Source organism: Heterodontus francisci, chromosome 16 (assembly GCF_036365525.1).
Source record: "Heterodontus francisci isolate sHetFra1 chromosome 16, sHetFra1.hap1, whole genome shotgun sequence".
NCBI classification, from domain to species: Eukaryota; Metazoa; Chordata; class Chondrichthyes; order Heterodontiformes; family Heterodontidae; genus Heterodontus; species Heterodontus francisci.
In genome coordinates, this window is record NC_090386.1 from 67214595 (window position 1) to 67239797 (window position 25203).

At 42.3% G+C, this 25203-nt stretch overlaps 1 protein-coding gene across 3 annotated transcripts in view; it reads left to right on the plus strand.

Moving 5' to 3' along the window:
- Window positions 1-3882: 3882 nt before the first annotated feature.
- LOC137378169 (zinc finger protein 704-like) overlaps window positions 3883-25203 on the plus strand; it is a 140326-nt gene continuing 119005 nt past the window's right edge. Inside the window, exons 1-2 of one of the 3 annotated variants that reach the window (XM_068048316.1) lie at window positions 3883-4057; window positions 5488-5729. In XM_068048316.1, coding sequence (XP_067904417.1) covers window positions 5488-5729 — 242 coding nt within the window. In that variant the 5' untranslated portion in view covers window positions 3883-4057. Of the gene's footprint in view, window positions 4058-4454; window positions 4947-5487; window positions 5730-25203 lie in introns of those variants that run through there. The other 2 variants (XM_068048315.1, XM_068048314.1) reach the window with 2 other exon arrangements.

Here is a 25203-nt window from a genome sequence, read left to right on the forward strand (position 1 = left end):
TTCAGCTCCCACCACAACATGACCTTTCTGCTGATAGTGGTTATCTTCCTTGTCTAAATTTCAATTTAAAAGCACCCATGGCACCCCTCTCATTGCTGGGGAAAATGATACACCCAATCCCTACTCCCACCAGTAGCTCAAGGGAAGCATTGTTAAATCTTGCAGCTGGCCTTGCTTGTCCTGACCCATTGTCATGCAGGCCCCACCTGCCAAGAATGAGGCATATTAATTTTGTCATATGAACATTGATTTTAAACTGTGGCTGGAGCGAGGAAATGACTTGTTATCAGATCAGACGTGGCTCAAAAAAACATTTGCATACTAACAGACAGTGTTTGGAGGGACAAAGGGGCTATTTTTTGCTCCAATTTAACCCACAATGGACTTTGAGCACCAGGTATTGTATGTAAGAAGAGACATTCCAGGGTCGGCTAAGACAAGCGAATCCACAAACAGATGTGGTCAGACCAGCTAGTCACATGACTAACCTGCTTGGTAACCTGGGTTTTTCTGAATTGTACAAAAAGTTTGAACTGAAGAAAAGACTCTTTGCTCCTGGAGTGGCCCTTGCCTGTCGGCTCCCATCTCTTTCTCTGGACCCACTGAAGACACATGAACTTCAAGAGAGAAAAGTCTCCTACAAGGTTTAAGAAGAATACTGGGCCCAAACGAAAAGCAAGACCGACCTACAATCAAGACCTTTACAGCAAGTTCGAAGAACAGTAACCAAAACCATCTTCAGATATTGCCTCAAACCTTTCCACTTTATTTCTTCTGCTCTTTTCTGTCTCTATCTGCATGTGTGTATCGTGTACGCATGCTAGCATGGGCGCTTCACATATCTGTATGCATTAACCGCATTAGAGTTTAAGTTTAATGAAGTTCAACCTTTTTTCTTTAAACCTAAGAAAACCTGTTTGGCTAGTTTCTTTGCCCTGTAATTGGAAGTTAGTGAACAAGGATTCACTAAGGGGGAGCTAAAAAAATGGTGTGTTTAAAATTAAACCCTATTAAGATAAAACCAGGTTAAGGCTGAGAGGGAAGCATAGGCCCCTTTCTTAACAGATCCTAACACCCATCTTGAATAAATGACATGGATTGGTTGGGCCGAATGGCCAGTTTCTGCACTCTATATTCCATGCAACTGTCACCGTCTCCTTCCAATACCTCTTAGATCCTCCAAATTTCATCTTTGCATTGGCTGTTTCAATAGTGGTGTTGAGATTGTGTCATGTCGGTGCACATTGTGCCCACCGTCACAACTTGGAATCATGAAACCTGGAAGTACAATTTTAATTAGGCAGCCAGGTGTAAATCAGAGATTCCGGCCCACTAAACGTTCTTCAGGGTTTTGTGCATGCAATAGCTATTGTCTGACTTCTTGACTTGCAATCTTCCTCTCTCTGGATTTGTTCTGTTCAGTATATTTCAAAAATTACTACCTTACAAGGTATCCATATTATTAATCAGAAATCACAACTTCCTCTTTTGATGCCAAAATCAGAGGTTGTTGTCAGTGAAATTATTTAAATATTTTCCCCTACACTCATTTCTTTGTTCGCTGTGTATATAAAACAAATGAGATGCAGAGTAAAGATTCCTGTTATAATAATATGAGTCTCAGATGATAACCTATCAATACATCAGTTCAGCATTTCCTTCACCAATTATTTATCTCTTGAGTTACATGGCCAAAACAGGATAGTTTTGTACTGAGGGCTCACACCCTCAAGAAATTGCATTGATGGTACCCAAAATTATTTTATGTAGGAGGATCACTGCAAGCAAAGGTGAGACAATCGTTTCATCATTTCTGGCTGGATTGAAATTCAAGTTCTCAAAACGAGGATGAGAACTTTAAAATTGAAGCACTGCTGGACCAGGAGCAATGTAGGTCAGCAAGCACAGGGGTGATGGGTGAACAAGGCTTGATGCAAGTTCTGATATGGCAGCAGAGCTTTGTGTGCAATTAAATTGCCATCAGAGTGGCAGTTTCTGAAAAGATTCTCTAATAAGATATCGATTTTTAGCTTTTACCAACTTCTTCTACATGAAATGCAACTACTTGCCAACCAACTTTCAGATTTAAGGCTACAAGCATCTCTGGTAAGACATAAACATTTCATCTAAAATGTAAAAGTTAAGTTCTAACACATTTTAACACTCAGTACTTACAAGTTCTCAATATGTAGCATTGCCAAGGTTAATAAAAACAAGAAATGCTGGAATCACTCAGCAGGTCTGGCAGCATCTGTGAAAAGAGAAGCAGAGTTAACGTTTCGGGTCAGTGACCCTTCTTCGGAACTGACAAATGTCAGTTTTGTCAGTCAGATTTGTCAGTTCCGAAGAAGGGTCACTGACCCGAAACGTTAACTCTGCTTCTCTTTTCACAGATGCTGCCAGACCTGCTGAGTGGTTCCAGCATTTCTTGTTTTTATTTCAGATTTCCAGCATCTGCAGTATTTTGCTTTTATTGCCAAGGTTAAATTGTCTAAAGCCAAGTGTTTTAAGTGATATTGATTGCAACCCCATTAAATTAATGGACCGTTTTAATGAAAAATAATATATTCCACACATACAAGAAATACAATGATGGTCAGTGGAAGTAATTGATTATATAGGTCTGAAAAAGTGGAGGGAGCAATACACAACCTAGTTTTGTATCAGTCTACTTTTTTCCCATCCTCATCCAAGGTGTGAACTTAATCAGCTCATTTCCTCATACCTTTAACCTAGCAACCAGTTCAAGTTTTTTAAAAATTCATTCTTGGGATGTCATTGGCAAGGCCGGCTAATTGCCCTTGAACTGAGTGGCTTTCTAGGCTAATAAGTGTGAACCACATTGTCGAGGGTCCGGAGTCACATGTAGGCCAGACCAGGTAAGGGCAGCAGATTTCCTTCCTCCCTGAAAGGGCATTAGTGAACCAGATGGGGTTTTAACCACAAAATGGTACTTTCACAATTATTATTAATGAGTGTATCATTTTTCCCGGATTTTTTTAACTATTTAAATTCCCCCCTCTGGGTATGATTTGAACTCTTGCCTCTGGAGGATTAGTCAAGGCCTCTGGATTACTAAACCAGCAACATTACCACTATACTACCATCCCCCAACGTCAATACATATTCCCTGTATGAAACTTTCAATGCCCAATAACCCAATTAATGAGTGTTAGCATTGTTTCAAAATTTGTAATCGCACAAAAAGGCGCAACGTTCCAACTCAAGAGTGTAATGTGAAATAAAAGCCCCAGATTCGAAGTATGCAGCACTGTATGAACACATTCCCAACATTCATATGGGATTGTCAAGATATCTCGCCCACCCCATAAATGCGACTTAATGAAGACTAGTGGGACAATCCCCTAATGGGACGATCGCAAATATTTAAAAAGGTCAGTGTAAACAAATAGGTTGTTTGTAGTGCAAACTTTCAATACATTCTAATCGCTCATGATTAATTTCACAATAGAGGCAAAAAAAAAACATTTAGTATCCGTTGGTTGCAGATAAAGTTTTATTTTTTATGGGTAGGTCAGTAAAGGGGAAATTAAGCCCACACTGTCATGTTAGTGCCTACTAATTATATGCAAAGTGTAAATTATTCGCCTGTCACTTATCACCTTTTTAGACCATATGTTGTTTCATGTATAATAAAATGGAATTTGGTAGCCCCTCCGTTTCAGACTCAATCCCCAAGAACACAAGGGCTGTGTTCATATTGCAAAGGTTGAAAACTGTAGATTAATATTTAAAGAAAAATAAGTGGGCAAGACTCAACACGGCTACCATTTTGCCTCCGGCCGCTCGCAGATCTATTGGTCTCCGTTTTAAATAGCGACGTGCGCTACGTGCTGTAAATATTACAGTGTCAAGTCCCTGGCAGCGCTCTGCTATGATTGATGGGCGGAGAAACCGGCCGGCGCAGTCCAAAGCCCGTTCACAGACCGATCGCACAGGATCAGCGCCGATCCTTACATGCAACTTTCTCCGAGCAATTCTCAGCGCAAAACAAAAAAACGAATAGCTGCACCTCCCAGGTGGACAAACCAATTAAGTGAGTTACTAATAAACAGACTGAGAACCGGCGGCGGCGGCGGCGGGGGAGAGGGGGTGGGGGGGAGAATGCAATCTTTTAAAATAGAAGAGGCGTAGCTTCTTAAATCCAATGGAATCGAGACTGGATTGAAAATAAATCAAGTGGGCGGGACCAGGGTTAGAAATTAGTTATGTGTACATGTCAATAAAATTAATTGGCTACTTTTCAAATGTTTCGACCCAACTTTGGTTGCAAGAAATAAAAAGGGGGCGGTGGCGCTGAATCTGCAAACTGAACTCTGCTGCCAGGGCACCGAGAGCAAGCTGTCTCGCTAGTGGTGAGTGACAAGTGGCTACACCAGCCGCGCGCCTAGTTGCCACTGTCAGCATTCTTTAATCGAATGTTTATACTGTCCAGGCACCAATCGGTGTGAATGGGAGGCGGGGCCACTTGCCGCTCGAGTTCGGCTGAGCAGAGAGCGAGAGGGGCGGGGACGGTCAGTCGGAGAGAAGCAAAACAATTGTAATCAGCAGGAACGACGGCTGCAGAGTGGGATCGCAGCTTTTTTCTCTGCAAACATCACAATCCAACACGAATGTAAAATTGCATTTGCCTCTTCTGTTAAAAAAAAGATTAATTGACCCCGCCCCCTCCTCAAAAAAAGACTATGAGCTCCAAACGCCTTACCAAAAAATACAAAGTTGTAGGCACAAAGGTTTGCGCGCCAAGTTCAGCCGGCGAAGTCAGAGTTTCTGGAGTGATTCAGGCTTGTAAGAACGACCCTGCGGGCAATAATTTATACACAATCATGTTAGATGATGGCTCACTCAGAGAGTATGCAGAAGAAGAAATAATCTGCATCGATGTCAAAGTATTTGGAAAAGGAAAATCCAGATATAATCAAAAGGTATTTAAGCATTATCTGTTAATTTAAAAAGAAACGGTTAAGTGGCTTTTATCGATTGCAAACTCGATGCATGCTTTCATTTTTTTTGTAATCAGACATATTACTTTTTATATTTGGAATACATTGCAACTAAGATGGCGCCTGAAGTGCACGTCCAAAGTTTAAAGAGAGTAGAGCAAGGAAACCGGTATAATTAAATGCCCGGCCCCAAACGAGACCAAACGCCGGCACCAAGAAAGTGAATGTTTCACGATTATTTATTAATACTGATTCCGTTTTTGGAAGTAAGCAAGCCAATCTAGATGCAGTATATTGGAGTGAACTGCCTAGGCAACTTTTGGGGACAATTTCGCTTACAATATCTGAACACTTAGTTATGTTCAGTCTTGCTTTGCAACAGGTATTGTAAGCAATGCTTTTAGTCATTGGTGGGAAACCAGCCTGCTTTTAAGTTGATTTGCCTGCATTCCAGACGTTTTGTTTTGAATCTTTTGCTGCGGTGGGGAAAATTGACAATAACTGGAGTTTTGTGGAATTTTAGATGCTTCTGAACTGCAAAGGCAGCGAATCAGTTGCAGTGCTTCAAGAGCGAGGAAAAAATGATGTCCCTTTAAGATCCCCAGAGCCACGCGGCCTGACAGCCAAAAAACCAGAAGACCGGTATCTGGAAAACAAATGTAACAGAACTCGCGAGGTGGAGAAGGAGCCTGCGACCCGCCCCCTTGGCTCGGTGACAGAAGAGAAACGCCTCCTCACTTCGGCAAACATAGACGTTCCTCAGAGGTAGGGATTTTTTTTTTGCAAGCTATACGAGCTGCTTTTAGGATTTCGAGGAAAGGATGAGGTCAGATTACATCCTCGAATTGAACTAACCATTCTACATAACATGCTCTGAGTGCATTGAGCAAATGTCCGTTTTTCCCGACTTAAAGAGTGTGTTTTTTCTCTTTGAAATAACGACGTCCTACTTTTTATATGCAGTTAGGTTGTGTTCGAGATCACAAATCATCAGTTACAGTGCTGAAACTCGGGAGAACATACCGTTGTGCTTACTAGCTGCTGAAATCTAGAAATCATTCGACTGTCCATTTTTTACAGGTTCTATCACTATCTACTTTGATTTTGTCATGTATTACTCTTAAGGTTCTAATGGCTTGATATGTGTAATATTGTGGTCAAACATTAGGGTAACATTGGTTTGTTTGAGTCATTTTTGGACCATTATTTGGATTGCTGGGTTTAAAGGCACCAGCCAATTCGGAACAGTAAGCAGCACCTTGTGCTTGCTGCTGTTGCAGTGACTCCACTGTTTTGTTTTACTAATATTAGTTAAGCCATCCACTTGAATTCTCAAGTTCTTGAAATATGAAATTAAGCAGTCGACCTATGCAGATGAAGGTGGCTAGTAGTCCACTGCCAGAAAATGATGACTACACAAAAGACACACATTTACAGATACAAATTTGTTTTAGTAAAGCAGTAGTTTAACTTTTTTGGATGCAAAGCAACAGCACCTACAATATGTGATGGTTGGAAAGCCTAGATCGTCAGCTGTTCAGATTTTAGAAAAGCAGAATGTAGGGAAAACTCATTATTTAAAATGTTCACAATAGACAAAAAAAGTCAGCATTGAGAAGCAGTTATGTGGCCAAGTAAATGGTTGATAATGTATTCTGGGTATAGAGTATTCCAGTTGTGGTAAGTGGTTTGCATACTGTTCTCTACAAAATTTGCAATATTTACGATTGCATTTCGAAATACTTTTGATAACTTGCATATTATATTATATTTAGTAAGATGTTGCTTATCAATATGTATAATGTCCTATGCTCCTAATCATTTCCTGTGTCTGAAATCATGTTTTTTTAAAAAAAAGCACATGCAGTTCATAGTCCAAATTCAGTTAATGAAAATATTCTTTTGTCTCTTCCACACTGAGATTTGAAGTAACTTCAAGACCTCCTTCACTGCCTCAGAAGAAAGTGAAGGTCTGCCTGAGTTTTTAGAGCTCATCAGAATATCTGAAGAAAGGGGATCTGTGTCCAGACCTTATCACTGTTGGGATTTGCACCTGTCACAGGATCCTCCAGGTGGACACCAACTCCTGCTGGTGTTATCCAAGTTGGAGAACCAACCAAAAATGCAGAGGAGCGCTTCTACATAGTAGATGGATTCTGGCTCTTTACCCTACCCTTACCATTATCATACCAGAACATCCATTGGGCAGGTTTGTCAGGCTGTTCAAAATGTCTGTGACCAATTGCCATGAGAATATTGGATGACATGTAGTTAGACAAAACAAATTGGCTATGTAGCTAATGGTCAGGACAGTTCCCCCCACCCCCCCACCACTGTTCCCACAGTTCTGTGCAATTGCCACTCAGAGCTTTCATGGTGTTTCCAACTGCTAGTCGAAATTATGGAGTCAGTTCCAGAGTCACTCCTGTGTTATTAAATTCATGATGTGACCTCTGGAGTGAATGACAATACACAAACTTGTAAACCATTCATTGCGCTTCAGAATTTTTCTTTAGAAAACAAAGGTTAATCTTGTTTTTCCATAAGGGGAGGAGTTGGAAGATTTAAAGTTGTTGCCAATCTACAGATTTTTCCTTCAATTAGTCTCAAATTGAGCATGGAATCTTTCTAGTCAGGTATTTTGTTCACAGGTGATATCTGAGTTAAAGTCTGTCTCGGGTATAAAATTAAAACCTGACTCGGGCCCGACCTGACCACAGCCAACCTGAGCCCTTTAATTTTTTTTCGCGCCCAACCCCACACGAATATCCTTCATCTGTTCCGGCAGCAGGCTATTCCTGCAGCTGGAGTTGTGGGGAATCATGGGTAAGCCTGATCCCGTGGTTTCCCGGAATTAGTGTCCAGCCCGACCCGACCCAAGCCTGAATGCTGGACTCAGAATTTTGACCCGACACATGTAGCAGGGTCTAGTTGGGTAGCCAGGTTTTAATCTGAGTGGTTGCTATAAAGGGACAGGCAGCCTAAACACAACTTCCTTCTTGGCATGCAAATGCCGCAACCATGCTCCAGACCCCACACTAACTCAGCAATGCCACTGGAGAGCAACTTAAAATGGAATTAAATAAAATCCAAAACGGTTTCAGAAAGTTAAAACTTACTGCATTCTTCCAACAACACGATATATATGGCACAGAACATCTGGAATTTTTACTAAGTAGTGTATTGGGAAAAAAAAAGAAGGCTTTATATTTGCCTGTGAAATTTCATGTTTTTTGACAAGTTTTTTTCTTATCTTAGATTATTTAATGTTATTGTCTCAAATCTGCATTGTCTTCTGGTTCCTATTTTTATGACTTATTTCTTAGGACAGTGCCCCTTAGCTTTGAGTTTGTCATTTGAAACAGTTTCTCCAGAGAAATGTTGCAATCGAAAACTTTTCGAAGTGTCCATTTAGGGTACTTCACTAATACATTGTAATACAGGTAGTCTCATTGTACATGGGACAAATAACAGTATGATTGGGAAAGGAGAAAATTTATCAGAAAAGTTTAAGCTCTTAATTTTACCTTGGAAGTTTTCTTATGTATTTCTATGCTTTTAAGTCTTGTCAGTTTAAAATTAAACATAACTGGAATGTTACTTCTCCTTCTAGTGAGTAAAGGGGCTTCCAATATTGAAAAATCACATATAACTTTATTGGGGCTGGACCCAATAATTATTTAAACTGATTGCCAATGAAATCTAGACCATCACTTCACATTGTTAAAACCTACATCTGAATATATGACGGATGATATTGAGGTGCATATACGTTTCAAGTTTAGAGCTGATGGAATGAAAACTTCGCTAAACTTGTGTACTCTAAATTGAATGTTAAGGACTAAGATGTCTCCAAAATAAAGCAGATAGAGACTCTCTTCTCCAGGGAGTCCAAAGCTCGTATCTTGTTAGGCTGTGGCTCTGTATTCAGCCTGCATTTACACTACAGCTGCAGCATCTGAAGTGTAACTATAACTGTAATAGTGCAACTGGACCCTCTAACTGCTAAAAGGTACCCTTGCTGTGCAAGATGGAATTTTCAGCTTGGTAGTAATTGTCCAATGAAATTAATAGCATCCAAATGCAAGATCACCTTGTTCCTCCAACAGTTGTTCATATTTAACCCAATTGAACCTGATTCAAGTTCTTGAGTACAATACCATTTCAAGTATCTTTTGAATAAGAAGTTCATAATTCTTTGAATTCAGGCATAATTCAAAGAAAATTAAACTTCCATTACTGTTAACATTTGCAAATAGTTTTAGATGTAAAGGTGGACTACAGGAAACTTCTCTGAGAAGTGTTTAAAATATAGCCATAGTGTCATGATGGCTTAGAAGGAAGTAATTTAGCCCATCTAGTCCTCGCCGGATCTCTGTAGAGCAATCCAATCAGTCCCATTCTCTTGGTCCATCTCCATACCCCTGCAAGTTTATTTCCCTCGTGCCCATCCAGTTTCCTTTTGAAATCATTCATCGTCTGCTTCCACCACCCTCGTAGGCAGCAAGTTCCAGGTCATTACCACCCACTGTGTAAAAATGTTATTCCTTCACCCACCCATATCTGTTACCCAAAACCTTACATCTGTGTCCCTTGATCCTTATACCATCAGGCTAATGGGAACAGCTTTTCTTTGTCTACCTTATCTAAACCTGTCATCATCTTGCACACTAAAATAAAAGCAAAATACCGCAGATGCTGGAAATCTGAAATAACAGTGCTGGAAATACTCAGCAGGTCAGGCAGCATCTGTGGAGAGAGAAGCAGAGTTAACGTTTCAGGTCAGTGACCTTTCACCAGTTCTGATGAAAGGTCACAGACCTTATAGACCTGAAATGTTAACTCTGCTTCTCTTTCCACTGATGCTGCCAGACCTGCTGAGTATTTCCAGCACTTTGTCTTTACAACATCTTGTACATCTTTATCAAATCTCCCCTCAACCTCCTTTGCTCCAGGGAGAAAAACCCCAGCTTCTCCAACCTAACCTTGTAGCTAAAATCCTTCATCCAGCAGCTCTCCGCTGTCCAGCAGGGTGGGACTGCTCTCACTTGGTTCCATTCTTATCTATCTAATCATAGCTAGAGAATCACTTGCAATGGCTTCTCTTCCTGCTCCTGCACCAGTAACTCTGGTGTCCCCCAAGGATTTATCCGTGATCCCCTACTATTTCTCATCTACATGCTGCCCCTTGGTGATAACATCCGAAAGCACAGCAATGGTTTTCACATGTATGCTGACGACACCCAGCTCTACCTCACCTCTTTTGACTCCTCCACTGTTGCTAAGTTATCCGACTGCTTATCCGACATCCAGTACTGGATGAGCAGAAATTTCTTTCAATTAAATATTGGGAAGACTGAAGCCATAGTTTTCGGTCACCGCTCCAAACTCCATTCCTTAGCTGCCGACTCCATCCTTCTCCCTGGTAACAGTCTGAGATTAAGCCAGTCTGTTCACAACCTTGGTGTCACATTTGACCCTGAGATGAGCTTCCGACCTCCAATTCATACCATCACTAAGACCTTCTATTTCAACATCCGTAACATCACCGACTTCGCCCCTGTCTCATTTCATCTGCTGCTGAAACCCTAATTTATGCCTCTAACGTCTAGACTTGACTATTCCAATGCACTCCGGGTCTCCCACATTTCAATCCTCCATTAAGTTGAGGCCAACCAAAACAAGGCTGCCCATGTCTTAACTCAAACCACGTCCCGTTACCCAATCATCCCTCTGCTCATTGGCCTACATTGGTGCCCGGTCAAGCAACGCCTTGATTTTAAAATTTTCATCCTTGTTTTCAAATCTCTCCATACCTCTATAATCTCCTCCAGCCCTACAACCCTCCGAGATGTCTGCACTGTTCTAATTCTGGCCTCTTGTGGATCCCTGATTTTAATCGCTGTATCATTGGTGGTTGCAGCTTCAGTTGCCAAGGTCCCAAGTTCTGGAATAGCCTCCCTACACCTCTCCACCTCTCATTCCTCCTTTAAGACACTCCTTAAAACTTACTTCTTTGCCCAAGCTTTTGGTCATCCAATCTAATGTCTCTTTTTGTGTTTCAGTGTCCTACTTTGTTTAATAATGCTCCTATGAAGCGCATTGGGACGTTTTGGCACTATATAAATATAAGTTGTTCTTGTTGTTATCTCTGGAACCTTTCTGGTAAATGTCCTCTGCACCCTCTCAAGGACCCTGACATCCTTTCTAAAGTGTGGTGAGCAGAACTGGATGTAATACTCAAGTTGTTCTCTGTCTCTCTCTCTGTCTCTCTCTCTGTCTCTCTCTCTGTCTCTCTCTCTGTCTCTCTCTCTGTCTCTCTCTCCATGTTTCGAGAGACAATGCGTACGCACCTAGAGGTGGTCAGTGGTTTGTGCAGCAGTGCCAGACTCCTCCACAGGCACTGCAGATAAAATTGGTTTGTCGGGGCTGTTACACAGTTGGTTCTCTCCTTGTGCTTCTGTATTTTTTCCTGCCAACTGCTAAGTCTCTTCAACTCGCCACTCTTTAGCCCCGCCTTTATGGCTGTCTGCCAGATCTGGCGATCACTGGCAACTGACTCCCACGACTTGTGGTCAGTGTTACAGGACTTCATGTCGCATTTGCAGACGTCTTTAAAGCGGAGACATGGACGGCCGGTGGGTCTGATACAAGTGACGAGCTCGGTGTACAATGTGTCCTTGGGGATCCTGCCATCTTCCATGCGGCTCACATGGCCAAGCCATCTCAAGCGCCGCTGGCTCAGTAGGGTGTATATGCTGGGGATGTTGGCCGCCTCGAGGACTTCTGCATTGGAAATACGGTCCTGCCACCTGATGCCAAGGATCCTCCGGAGGCAGCGAAGATGGAATGAGTTGAGACGTCGCTGTTGGCTGACATACGTTGTCCAGGCCTCGCTGCCGTTAAGCAAGGTACTGAGGACACTGGCTTGATACATTCGGACTTCTGTGTTCTGTGTCATTGTGCCATTTTCCCACACCCTCTTGGCCAGTCTGGACATAGCAGCAGACGCCTTTCCCATGTGCTTGTTGATTTCTGCATCGAGAGACAGGTTACTGGTGATAGTTCAGCCCAGGTAGGTGAACTCTTGAACCACTTCCAGAGCGTGGTTGCCGATATTGATGGATGGAGCATTTCTGACATCCTGTCCCATGATGTTCATTTTCTTGAGGCTGATGGTTCAGCCAAATTTGTTGCAGGCAGTTGCAATACTGTCGATGAGTCTCTGCAGACGCTCTTCTGTGTGGGATGTTAATGCAGCATCGTCAGCAAAGAGAAGTTCCCTGATGAGGACCTTCCGTACTATGGTGTTCGCTCTTAGACGGGCAAGGTTGAACAACCTGCCGTCTGATCTTGTGTGGAGGAAAATTCCTTCTAGTTGTGGTCTAACCAGAGCTTTACAAAGGTTCAGCATAAATTCCCTGCTTTTGTACTTAATACCTCTGTTTATGAAGCCTGAAATCCGAAATGCTTTGCTAATTACTCTCTCAATATGTCCTACTACCTTCAAAGATCTATGCACATGAACCCCCCCGAGGTTCCTCTGTATCTGTATATTCTTGAGAACTGTGCCATTGAGTATATATTGCCTCTCCCTATACCTTCTGCTGAAATGTATCACCAAACACATCTCTGTCTTATTCCATCTGCCACTTGTCTGCCCATTCTGCTAGCCCATCTATGTCCTGTTGCAGTCGCTTGTATCATCCTCATTGGTTGCCACACCTCTAAGTTTGGTATCGTTGGCAAATTTTTAAATTTTATTCTGTATTCCAATATCTAAGGCATATATTTTATATGCAGCGGTCCTAGCACTGACCATGGGGAACACCACTGTCTACCGTCCTCTAGTCTGAAAAACAACTATTTACCATGACTTGCTGTTTTCTGTCCTTAAGCAAAATTTTTTATCTAATTTGACACTTACCCTCCTATTCCATGAGCCTCAATTTTGTTAACTAGTCTTTTATGAAGTCAAACGCTTTCTTAAAATTCATATAGACAACATCCAACATATTCCCCTCATAAAACTTCTCAAAAATTCAGTTAGATTCGTCAAACACGGTCTGCCTTTTACAAAACTGTGCAGGCTCTAAAGCCTGGCTACCCAACCCGACCAGATCCGACTACATGTGTCGGGGTCGGGTTGGGTTGAAATTCAGAGTCCAGCATTCGGGGTTGGGTCGGGCTGGACACTGCTTCCGGGAAGTCACAGGATCAGGCTTACCCATGATTCCCTCACAGCTCTAGCTGCAGGAATAGCCTTCTGCCGGAACAGATGAAGGAGATTTGTGTCCGGTCCGGTCGGGCGCGAAAAAAAATTAAAGGGCCCGGGCTCAGGTTGGCTTTGGTCGGGTCGGGCCCGGGTTGTGTTTTAATTTTATACCCGAGCCAGGCTTTAGCTGGCTCGCCTTAATTGGGACTAGTAACCCAGAGACCCAGGGTATTGTTGTGGGGACATTGGTTCGAATCCCACCTCAGCAGAAGGTGGAATTTGAATTCAATTAATAAATCTGAAATTAAAAGCTAGTCGAATGATAGCCATGAAACCATTGTCGATTGTTGTAAAAACTCATCTAGTTCCCGAATGTCCTTTTAGGGAAGGAATTCTGTCCTTATCTGGTATGGCTTACATATGACTCCAGACCCACAGCAATGTGGTTGACTCTTAAATGTCTTCTGAAATGGCCAAGCAAGCCACTCAGTTGTATCTAACCACTACGAAGTCAGGAAAGAATGAAACCGGACAGACCACCTGGCATCAACTAGGCACCGGGAACAACATTGGCAAACTCAGCCCTGTCGACGCTGCAAAGTCCTCCCTTACTAACATCTGGGGACTTGTGCCAAAGTTGGGAGAGCTGTCCCACAGACAAGTCCAGCAACAGCCTGACATAGGCATACTCACGGAATCATACCTTACAGATAATGTCTCAGTCATCACCATCCCCGGGTATGTCCTGTCCCGCTGGCAGGACAGACACAGCAGAGGTGGCGGCACAATGGTATACAGTTGGGAGGGAGTTATCCTGGGAGTCCTCAACATTGATTCCAAACCCCATGAAGCCTCATGGCATCAGGTCAAACTTGGGCAAGGAAACATCCTGCTGATTACCACCTACTACTTTCCGTCAGCTGATGAATCAGTACTCTCCATGTTGAACACCACTTGGAGGAAGCACTGAGGGTGGCAAGGGTGCAGGATGTACTCTGGGTGGGGGGTCTTCAATGTCCATCCCCGAGTGGCTCAGTAACACCACTACTGACCGAGCTGGCTGAGTCCTAAAGGACATAGCTGCTAGACTTGGTCTGCAGCAGGTGGTGAGGGAAAAACATTCTTGACCTCGTCCTCACCAGTCTGCCTGCTGCAGATGCATCTGTCCACGTCAGTATTGGTAGGAGTGACCACCACACAAACCTTGTGGAGACGAAGTCCCGCCTTCACATTGAGGATACCGTCCATCATGTTGTGTGGCACTACCACCGTGCTAAATGGGATAGATTTCGGACAGATTTAGCAATGCAAAACTGGGTATCCATGAGGCGCTGTGGGCCATCAGCAGCAGCAGAATTGTACACGCCCACAATCTGTAACCTCATGGCCTGGCATTTCCCCACTCTACTATTACCATCAAGCCAGGAAACCAACCCTGGTTCAATGAAGAGTGCAGGAGGGCATGCCAGGAGCAGTACCAAGCATACCTGAAAATGAGGTGTCTACTTGGGTGCCAAACTGCATAAGCAGCATGCGATAGACAGAGCTAAGCAGTCCCGTAACCAACGGATCGGATCTAAGCTTTGCAGTCCTGCCACATCCAGTCGTGAATGGTTGTGGACAATTAAACAATAACTGGAGGAGGTGGCTTAACAAATATCCCCATCCTGAATGACTGGGGAGCCCAACACATGAGTGCAAAAGATAACGCTGAAGCATTTGCAACAGTCTTCAGCCAGAAGTGCCGTGTTGATGATTCATCTCTGTCTCCTCCTGAAGTCTCCAGTATCACAGATGCCAGTCTTCAGCCAGTTTGATTCACTCCACGTGATATCAAGAAACAACTGAAGGCACTGGATACTGCACAGGCTATGGGCCCTTACAACATTCCAGTAATAGTACTGAAGACCTGTGCTCCAGAATTTGCTGCGCCCCTAGCCAAGCTGGTCCAGTACAGCTAAAACACTGGCATCTACCTGGCAATGTGGAAAATTGCCCAAATATGTCCAGTACACAAAAAGCAGGATAAGTCCAACCCGGGCAATTACCGCCCCATCAGTCTACTCTCGATCATCAGTAAAGTAATGGAGGTTGTTGTCGACAGTGCTATCAAGCGGCACTTGTTTAGCAGTAACCTGTTCAGTGATGCTCAGTTTGGGTTCCGCCATGGCCACTCAGCACTTGACCTTATTACAGCCTTGGTTCAAACATGGACAAAAGAATCCCTTGACATCAAGGCAGCATTTGACCATGAATGGCATCAAGGAGCCCGAGCAAAACTGAAGTCCATGGCAATCGGGGGAAAACTCTCCGCTGGTTAGAATTGTACCTAGCACAAAGGAAGATGGTTATGGTTGTTGGAGGTCAATCATCTCAGTTCCAGGACATCGCTGCAGGAGTTCCTCAGGGTAGTGTCCTCGGCCCAACCATCTTCAGCTGCTTCATCAATGACCTTCCTTCAATCATCAGGTCAGAGTGGGGATGTTCACTGATGATTGCACGATGTTCATCACCATTCGCAACTCCTCAGATACTGAAGCAATCCGTGTGGAAATGCAGGAAGACCTGGACCATATCCAGGCTTGGGCTGATAAGTGGCAAGTAACATTCGTGTCACACAAGTGCCAGGCAATGGCCATCTCCCCTTGACAGTCAATGGCATTACGATTGCTGAATCCCCTACTATCAACATATTAGAGGTTACCATTGACCAGAAACTGAACTAGAGTAGCCATATAAATACCGTGACTACAAGAGCAGACCAGAAGATAGGAATTCTGCGGTGAATAACTCCCCTCTTGACTCCCCAAAGCCTGTCCGCCATCTACAAGGCACAAGTCAGGAGTGTGATGGAATACTCTCCACCTGCCTTAGTAAACAGCTCCAACAACACTCGAAGCTCAACACCATCCAGGACAAAGCAGTCCGCTTGATTGGCACTCCATCCACAAACATTCACTCCCTCCACCACTGACTCACAGTGGCAGCAGTGTGTACCGTGTAAAAGATGCACTGTAGCAAAGCACCAAGGCTCCTTAGACAGCACCTTCCAAATCTGCGACCGCTATCATCTAGAAGGACAAGGGCAGCAAATGCATGGGAGCACCTGCAAGTTTCCCCCCCCCCCCCCCCCCGCCAAGCCACACACCATCCTGACTTGGAACTATATCGCCGTTCCTTCACTGTCGCTGGGTCAAAATCCTGGAACTCCTTTCCTCACAGCAGTATGGGTGTACCTACCCCACATGGACTCCAGCCGTTCAAGAAGGCAGCTCACCACCACCTGCTCAAGGGCAATTAGGGATGGGCAATAAACATTGGCCTATCAACCGATGCCCACGTGCCAAGAATGAATAAAAAAAATTAACTCCAGCCTCTCCAATTGTTCATTTTTTTTTAACCCTAATTATTGTTTCTAAAACCTCTTCCACCACTGATGTTAAACTGACTGCCCTTGTGACACATCTGTCACTTTCGATTCTCTGGCACCTCTTTCATATCTAGGGAAGACCGGAAGATTATGGCAAGCCCTTGCACAATCTCCACCCGCATTTCCCTTCGCAACCTGGAATGCAAGCCATGTAGACCAGGAAACTCTTCCCCCTCTCTTTCTGGAGGCCTATAGAATACCTCCAGTAGAGTGATCATTCCCTTTTTCCTTCTCAACTCTAACCAAGTAGATCCTGTCTTTCCAACATTACATTGTCTTCCCTAATGAGTACTGCCACCCTACCTCACTTTTCCTTCCCTATCTTTTCTGAACATTTTGTATCCATGAATGTTAAGCATCTAGTCCTCACCATTTTTAAGCCACTACCTCATATTTGTATACAGCTATTTGTGCTTGTAGCTCAACAGCCTTATTCACCATATTTAGTGTGTTTATGTGCATGCATTCTAAACAATTGTATTCCTTGTTGTCCTCCTTTGTCTGCTCCTACCTAATATGGTACTACTTCCTTCTCTGGTATTATCCAACACTCTCACTCCTTTATGCACCATATTCCTCTTTTCTGATTTCTATATGCTGGTGCCTATCCTCCTGACAACTTAGTTAAAACTCTCCCCGACCATGCTAGTGAACCTCCCCACAAGGACATCGGTCTCAGTCCTGTTGGAGTGCAGCCCATCCCTTTTGAATAGGTGCCTCCTGTCCCAGAACTGGTTCCAATGTCCCAAGAATCTGAAGCTCTCCACCCTACAGCATGCTTCAAGCCATGCATGATGCTCCTTATCTTCCTATTTTTACTCATGAGCATGTGACACTGGGAGTAATCCAGAGATTACTACCTTCGCAGTCCTTTTTAACTTCCTGCCTAGCTCCTGATAGTCTGACTAGAGGACCTCAATACCTGTCCTCGCGATGTCATTGGCACTGATGTGTACCACAACTCCTGGCTCAGTTACTTCCCCCTGCAGAATATTCCACACTCTCTCTGTGATGTCCTTTACCCTGGCAGCAGGGAGGCAACGCACATATCTCAGATCTCCAAGAATTTTTCAGTATAGAAAACCTTACATTTCCATACACACGTCTTTTTCTCCCCAGGCTCCCAAAACTATAAACCCCAGCATTCTCCCTATGCAGTATTGTTCTAAAACCCCACAGCTCTACCATCACTACTTCCTACCCTTACCTTTTTTTATATTCATTGTCTGAACATGGGTGTAACTGACAAAGCTTGCATTTACTGCGCATTCCGAGTTGGCCTGAGAAGGTGGTGGGGACCTTCTCTTTGAAATGCTACAGTCTGTGTAATGAAGGTGCTGGTAGGGTGAGAGTTCCAGGAATACGGACACAGCGATGAAGAAGGAATGACGATATATATCCAACTTGGGCTAGTGTGTGACTTGAAGGGAACTTTGAGGCAGTAGTGTCCCATGTACCTGCTGCACTTGTACTTCTAGGTGGTAGAGATTATGGATTTGAGAGCTGCTGCCAAAGAAACCTCGACCAGTTGCTGCAGTGGTAGATACTATACACTCTATCCACTGGGCAAGATTGGTGAATGGGGTGATAAGTATGTAGATTTCCTTGTCTTAGATGGTGTCAAGTATCTTGAATATTCTTGGAGCTGCACCAATTTTGGCTATTAGAGAATATTCCATCTCAGTCCTGACTTGTGCCTTGCAACTGATGGAGAGACTTTGGGGAATTGGGAGACGAGCTGTGTGCTGCAGAACAGCCAGCTGCTGACCTGCTCTAGTTATCGCTGAATTTGTGGCTTGTCTCAACTATTTGATTTTTTTGGTCAATGGTGACACCCGAGATATCAAAATGATGGTAATGTCATTCAGAGTCAGGGTAGGGTGATTGGGCTCCCTCCTTGGAGATGATAGTTACACATTTGTGACACGCATGTTACTTTCCCCTAAGATTGGATCTTGCTGCATGTGAGCATGGGACTGCTTCATTATTTGAAAAATTGAAAATGGAGCTGAACATATAAGTGAACAGATCCACTTCTGATCATATGATGGAGGGAAAGTCACCGATGAAACAGTTGAAGATAGTTGGATCTAGGACGATGACCCGATGAATGCCTGCAAGGATGTTTCGGAGCAGAGATAATTGGGCCTCCTAATGGGGAACAAAAATAGGCAATGTGAAACAGGTTGTTGATTCACTAACATCCATTTTACACTACAATTCCCTCTACTTGCACCCTCTTTGTTTAGCCTTGATAGTCAACTATTTCAGGCCTATCTTAGCTAATCAACAGAACATCAATTGTAAAGGCATCACTTAAAACATATTAGCGCACCAACTATTTTATTCAGTTCAGTACTTTTTAAAAGTTTTTTTTAATGGTTACATCCAGTCAACCTCTCACTCTGAAATATAAACACCCAGAAAGACTATTGAATCAAAACATTGTAGCACAGGTTGACCTGATCTCGCATTAAAGGTATCAGCTGATTTGAAGCAACCCAAAGTTTTCACTGCCTCCTGTAGTTGTTAACAACAGCACAGTTTTGGGCAGCTCAATCAGCTGTTCCCACTATTCATAACTGTGAGCTGGTCAGAGTGTGCAACCATGCTGCAACCTTCCCCCGCTCATGCATTATATGTAATAAAAGTTATAAAAGCTAAGCACTTAGTATTTTAACCTTTTTGAATTAAACTTCAACTTTCATATTTAGCACACAGCACACGAAGAAAGTCACTTTGCAAACTTCAAATCTTTGAAACTCACATTTACATTTATTTTTGTCCTGGTTAGCTTTTTTGTTTTAGTATTTGTGTGTTTATATATCATCAGTGAAAAGTTGTCGGGATTCACTTTTAGGCGATGGGGCAACATTACCTATTCTTAATGTGTATAACACTCTAGTATTTTGTTAGTCAAAACTTCACTCTATTGCTTCATTCATGGTTTACTATTCAAGTTAGCTGCTCTCCTGCCGCATGAATACATTTCACCTACTTGAAATAAAAGGGGGGGAAATCCCTACTGAAACTAAATCTTAAGTAAAGGTGAGAATTAACTGGAAACAAGTGTGCATTACTTAGCGTTTAATTTTATTTTGCTAAGTATCCTCTGATGCTTTCAGAAGTTTATGAACATTGCAGGTGGATTAATCCTGTATGTATATCTTTCTGATTGGTGCTGCAGAAGAAAAACTTGTCTTTGTAGCCTCTTGTGAATTTTTATGAAGGTTTTCATATTTCAAGCTCCAGTGTTACCATCATTTGCTCTTCAGCTAGATGCACTAAGACTAGAAGTGCTCTGCCCAAGTAATATATGCAACGTTAAAAGAACATATCCTACTGTGAAAGTGTCCAACAGGTAGCCCACATACCAAATTTAGCACCACTCCTTACAAAGGCACAAAACCAGTTTCAACTATCTAACTTTTACTGGCAGCTGAAACTATTTGTAGTTAAAAGCAAGTTTGGGTGCTTATGAGAAGAACTGGGCCCCATATAATTGTCAGCTGAAGCCCTTTTGAAATTTAAATGTCATGAGCCTGGAAGATTTAAAAAACAAAGCCTGCTTCCTGATTGGGCTAATCAAATACTGCTACTGCTCTAGCTTCATGTAGAGTGGAAAGAGGGTTGGGATGGGAGGGGTCCTTTCTTTAATGTGGGGTCTGGCTTTTTTATGTTTGTATGGGAGGTCTCCATTTTTTGTGTGAATGATGCTGCTTTTTTGTGTTGTGGGATGTTTTGAATTTTGAATCAGTTTGAAGTCTGAATCAGGACTTGCTTTTCTGAAAAATAATAGAACCCACTTATTGGGAATTGGATATTTGTAAAACCAAAGTTAGACATTTTTATTTCCCATACTGACCCGACTGTTTGTTTCCTCTTTGAGTAAGAACTAATTAGAAGAAAGCACAACACAACCAGTGAAGAGCGTTCATCATAAGCACAGCCAAATTTGGGTTGGTTTTCAGTTGTGATATTGTGCTGATATAAAACTGGATTGAGATTGCCCAAAGTAATTTTATATTGACTTCTTAAAACCAGCAGTGAGAAGAGACTTTATATCCCACTTGTATAGTTAAATTTATATAATCCCCAGATGTTGAAGGACCATCTTCTGGTTCATTGCATTTGTTGGTGATCACATAACGTTCTTAATTTGAAATGTAATACAGTTTATGTATCATATGTGGAACAAGCACAGTACTATAATTTATCCTCCTCTCTTCCCCATCCCCTGTTATTCTGACTCTGTGTAGTCTGGAAGTTTCCCTTTTCCCCAAGCATAAAGGTCCTGAATTTATGCCATGAAATACTAGTAAGCAAGCACTGAAGTGCATTTTAGCACAGATTTTAACTCATTTAATTGGAACAAGTTAATGCTTCTCCTGAACTAGTTTGTTTGTTAAGAGTTTCAGACTAATGCTAGTATTTCATGGTGTGATTTTAAGGCCAACTTCTGAAAGATTCTCCTTTTTATCACATTTTCTATAGTACTAAAGCCATGTCTAAGTTTATAGATAGTGTTAAGGATTAGTAGTACTGGAATATGTAGTGTTACTTGGGTTGATTTGAACTCTTTCCCACCTGCTCCTCCCGAATAATTGGCTGAATTTATGTGTCAATCCACTGACAGTGTATTAAATACATATTGGAACAAACCAATTTCTGTTAATACAAAATCTGTTTAAGGTGGTATTTTATAATTGTTACAGTTTATAGATGGTAAATAGATAGGCCCCATTGATACATTAACTGATTATAAGTCAGAATTAATTTTACAACTTTAAAAACTGCTGGTGCTTTTGTTAGTATGTTTGCTATCTAATCACTGTGGTCATGTACCAATTTATCCAAAGGCAGTACTCATGAAATAAATACATAGATACATACTAAATTATTTAATGTTGTATGTTGTAACTGTTCTAGATTATCAGACCCATGAGTCTTACAACTGTAGTGATATGTTATTGAAGACAGGCTTAATTGACTTACCAATATACTGCTCCAGAACCCAATACTAAAACAGATGGCAAAAGCAAAATCCTGTAGATGCTGAAATAGCTGCAACAGTTGTATTGATTCTGTTGCCTAGTAGGACGTGAATGAGGTTAAATGCTATCAGGCATCATAATACACCTTTAAAATAAACTTGTCCTGATTTAGATCTGGGCCTTTTTTCAAATCATCTTGTTCAGCAATAAAGTGTTATGCAGCAAAGCTTTTCAAATTGGCTGACTAAAATATGTGGTGGGCAAATAACTTATTTTATTGCAACTGACCCTGAAGGACTAAGCAAATATCTCAATATCTGAAGATCAAACATGGCGACATTGATTAGCAAAATGTGGCTTGAAATGGAATTTGCGCAAATGGTTTCTGTTTGATGAAGTTATATATCTTGCCAGTGGCAAATAGTTACTCTGTAGAACAAACCTTTGTATATACCTTCCTGTTGAAGATGTTACTTGTCCAAATGGATCATCCAATAAGCACAACTGTTTTTGTTCACTTATAGCATTATGGTTATTAAATGTATATTGGGTGCTGTAATAACAATTAAACTATTACAGAAGATATTTCCACTGTTGTATTGAAGCTTGCCATTTGATATGTTTTAAAAAATCTATATCAACTTTTAAAAAAAAATTACTCACTTGATGTGGGTGTTGTTAGTAAGGCAGACATTTATTGCCCATCCCTAGTTGCACCTAGTTTGATACAACTGAGTAGTTTGCTAGGCCACTTCAGCGGGTGCTTAAGAGTCAGCCATATTGGTGTGGGCCTTGCCTAAGGGACATGTGCAAATCAGTTGGACTTTTTACAACAATCCATCAGCTTCTTAGTTACTTTAATTGATACCATTTTAAAAAACTGAATTAAAATTCTTAGTCATGGTCGGATTTAAATTTGCATTCTCTGGATTATTAGACCAGGCCTCTAAATTACTAGTTCAGTAACATAACCACTGCACTCTAGCACCCATACAGGTTTGAATACCTGATCATGTTTTTAACTTTATTGATTTTGAACAAATGAACAGCTGATTAATGAAACATAAGAACAGAAGAAATAAGAGCAGGAGTCGGCCATTCAGCCCATTGAGCCTGCTCTGCCATTCAGTAAGATGGCTGATCTTGTACATCAACTCTACTATCCCCATATCCTTTGATTCCCCTAATATCCAAAAATTTATCAATATCTGACTTGAACATACTCAACAACTGAGCATCCACAGCTTTCTGGGGTAGAGAATTCCAATGGTTCACAATCCTTTGAAGACATTTCTCCTCATCTCTGTTCTAAATGGCCAATCCCTTATTCTGAGACTGTGACCCCCTAGTTCTAACAGGGTTACCCGTCCTTTTCCATTTTGCCTGTCCATTCTAAAAGCCAAGTGTCCTGAATATTTAGTTCCGAACCTTGGTCACTTTGCAACATGTCTCCATAATGGCTATTTGATCAAACCCATTTATTTCTATCTGCTATTGATTCACCTATTTTGAATGCTTCACACATTCAGATGTAGTAGCATTAGTTTTTACTTTTTTTTTTTTATTTTTCCCAGGTCTCACCTTGGTCACTAATGCCCTATATGTTAAGCTCTCTGCCCCTTTTTGACCCATTCTGATTTTTACCCAAATCACTACTGTGCTGTACAGCCTTAACATTTCTCTTCCTGCTTTTGAATTTACCCTTTCCTGAATCCTTCCACCATCCAAAGCCTGCCAACCCCCCCAAAATTCATCAGTTTAAAGCCCTGTCTACTGCCTTAGTTATTCAGTTTGATAGGATGATTTAAATGGAGTCCATCCCAACAGAACAGCTCCCTCTTTCCTCAGTACTGGTGCCAGTGCCCTGTGAGTCAAAATCCCTGCCTCTTGCACCACTCTTTCAACCACGCATTTAACCTTCTAATCTGTTTGTCCTTATGCCAATTTGCATGTGTTTCAGCTAACAATTACAGATTATTACCTTTTGAGGTCCTACACTTTAGTTTCAACCCTAGCTGCTCAAACACTCTCAGCAGAACCGCATTCCTAATTCTACCTATGTTGTTGGTTCCACGTGAGCTGGATCCGCTCCCTCCCACTCCAGATTCTTCTGTCTGCAAGGAAATGTCCTTAATCCTGCCACTAGGCAGGGAATACAACCTTCGGAACTCACAGTCGCAGCTGCAAAGAACAGTATCTATCCCCCAACTGTACCGTCCCCTGCCACATTGTCCCCTACTACAAAGTAGATTTCATTAATGTCAGCACTGGTTTAACCACTTTCTGTGTTCTTTTTAAAGATTGCTGCCATATTCTGAGAAAGGATCCCAAGATCTTGCATTGTCTGACTTGTAATAGGAAATGGGTACTATAAAATTGCATTCCTATCTGGCATTGTATAAAAATAACGACAAAGAGTGTCTTGTTTATGTAGGGTTTATAAGATGGCATTGTTTTTAATCGAGATATTTTGTAACTGGTGCAATTTTTCTGAGGTACTTTTAAAATTTAGTAAAGGTAATTGCAGAATGTAGTTTTATGAGTGTGTGTGCATGTAACCCTGGTGGCCCATGAGCTACTCAGACTAGACATTGATATCATGGCCCTGAGTGAGGTCCGCTTCTCTGAGCAAGGCAGTCTGACAGAACACAACGCTGGCTATACCCTCTATTGGTCAGGTAGATCTCAAGGTAAACAACACCTCTTCAGTGTTGGCTTCATGCTGAAGAAGACTATTGCCACGAAACTTCCAAGCCTGCCAATCGGCCACTCCAAATGCATCATCTTCCTGTGCCTGCCCCTCCAAGACCAGCAGCATGCAACCCTCATAAGCATTTATGCTCCAACCCTAAAGGCTAACCCAGCTGACAAAGATAAGTTCGACACAGATCTCTGTGAATCCAACCAAAATGCCCCACCTAAGGACAAAATTGTCATCCTTGGCGATTTCAATGCCAGTGAGCCGTGACAGCCTGGCATGGACGGGAGTGCTTGGAAACCATGGAGTTGGAAACTGCAATGAAAACGATGTCTACTCTTGGAACTCTGTGCAGAAAAGCAGCTGTCCATAACCAACTCCTTCTTTCACAAAAGAGATCGCTTCAAGACCACATGGATGCATCCCTGCTCTAAACACTGGCACCTGATAGATTACATCTTGGTGCGCCAGTGTGACCTAAAGAAAATCCTGCACACTAGAGTCATGCCCAGCGCTGACTGTCATACAGACCACCGGCTCGTTTGTTCAAAGCTGAACTTCCACTTCAAGCCTAAACCCAAGAACAGGCCTAGAGACAACCCTTCAAAGAAATTTCAAGTCAGCAACGTGCAAACCTCATCTGGATGTCAAGCAACCTTACAGACCAGACTGGAACACCCTGATCTCGCTGCTGATTCCACTCCAGAAGAGCTCTGGGAACACATCAAAGCTGCAGTACTGGATACTTCCAACGAGGTCATCGGACCCAGCACCAAGAAGAGTAGGGACTGGTTTGATGAAAATGACGAGGAAATTCAAGATCTGCTAAAAATAAAAAGGTCAGCTCAGCTGGCCAGCCAAGAGAAAAAGACAGCCTACTGTCCAGCGTGCAGCATCCTTCA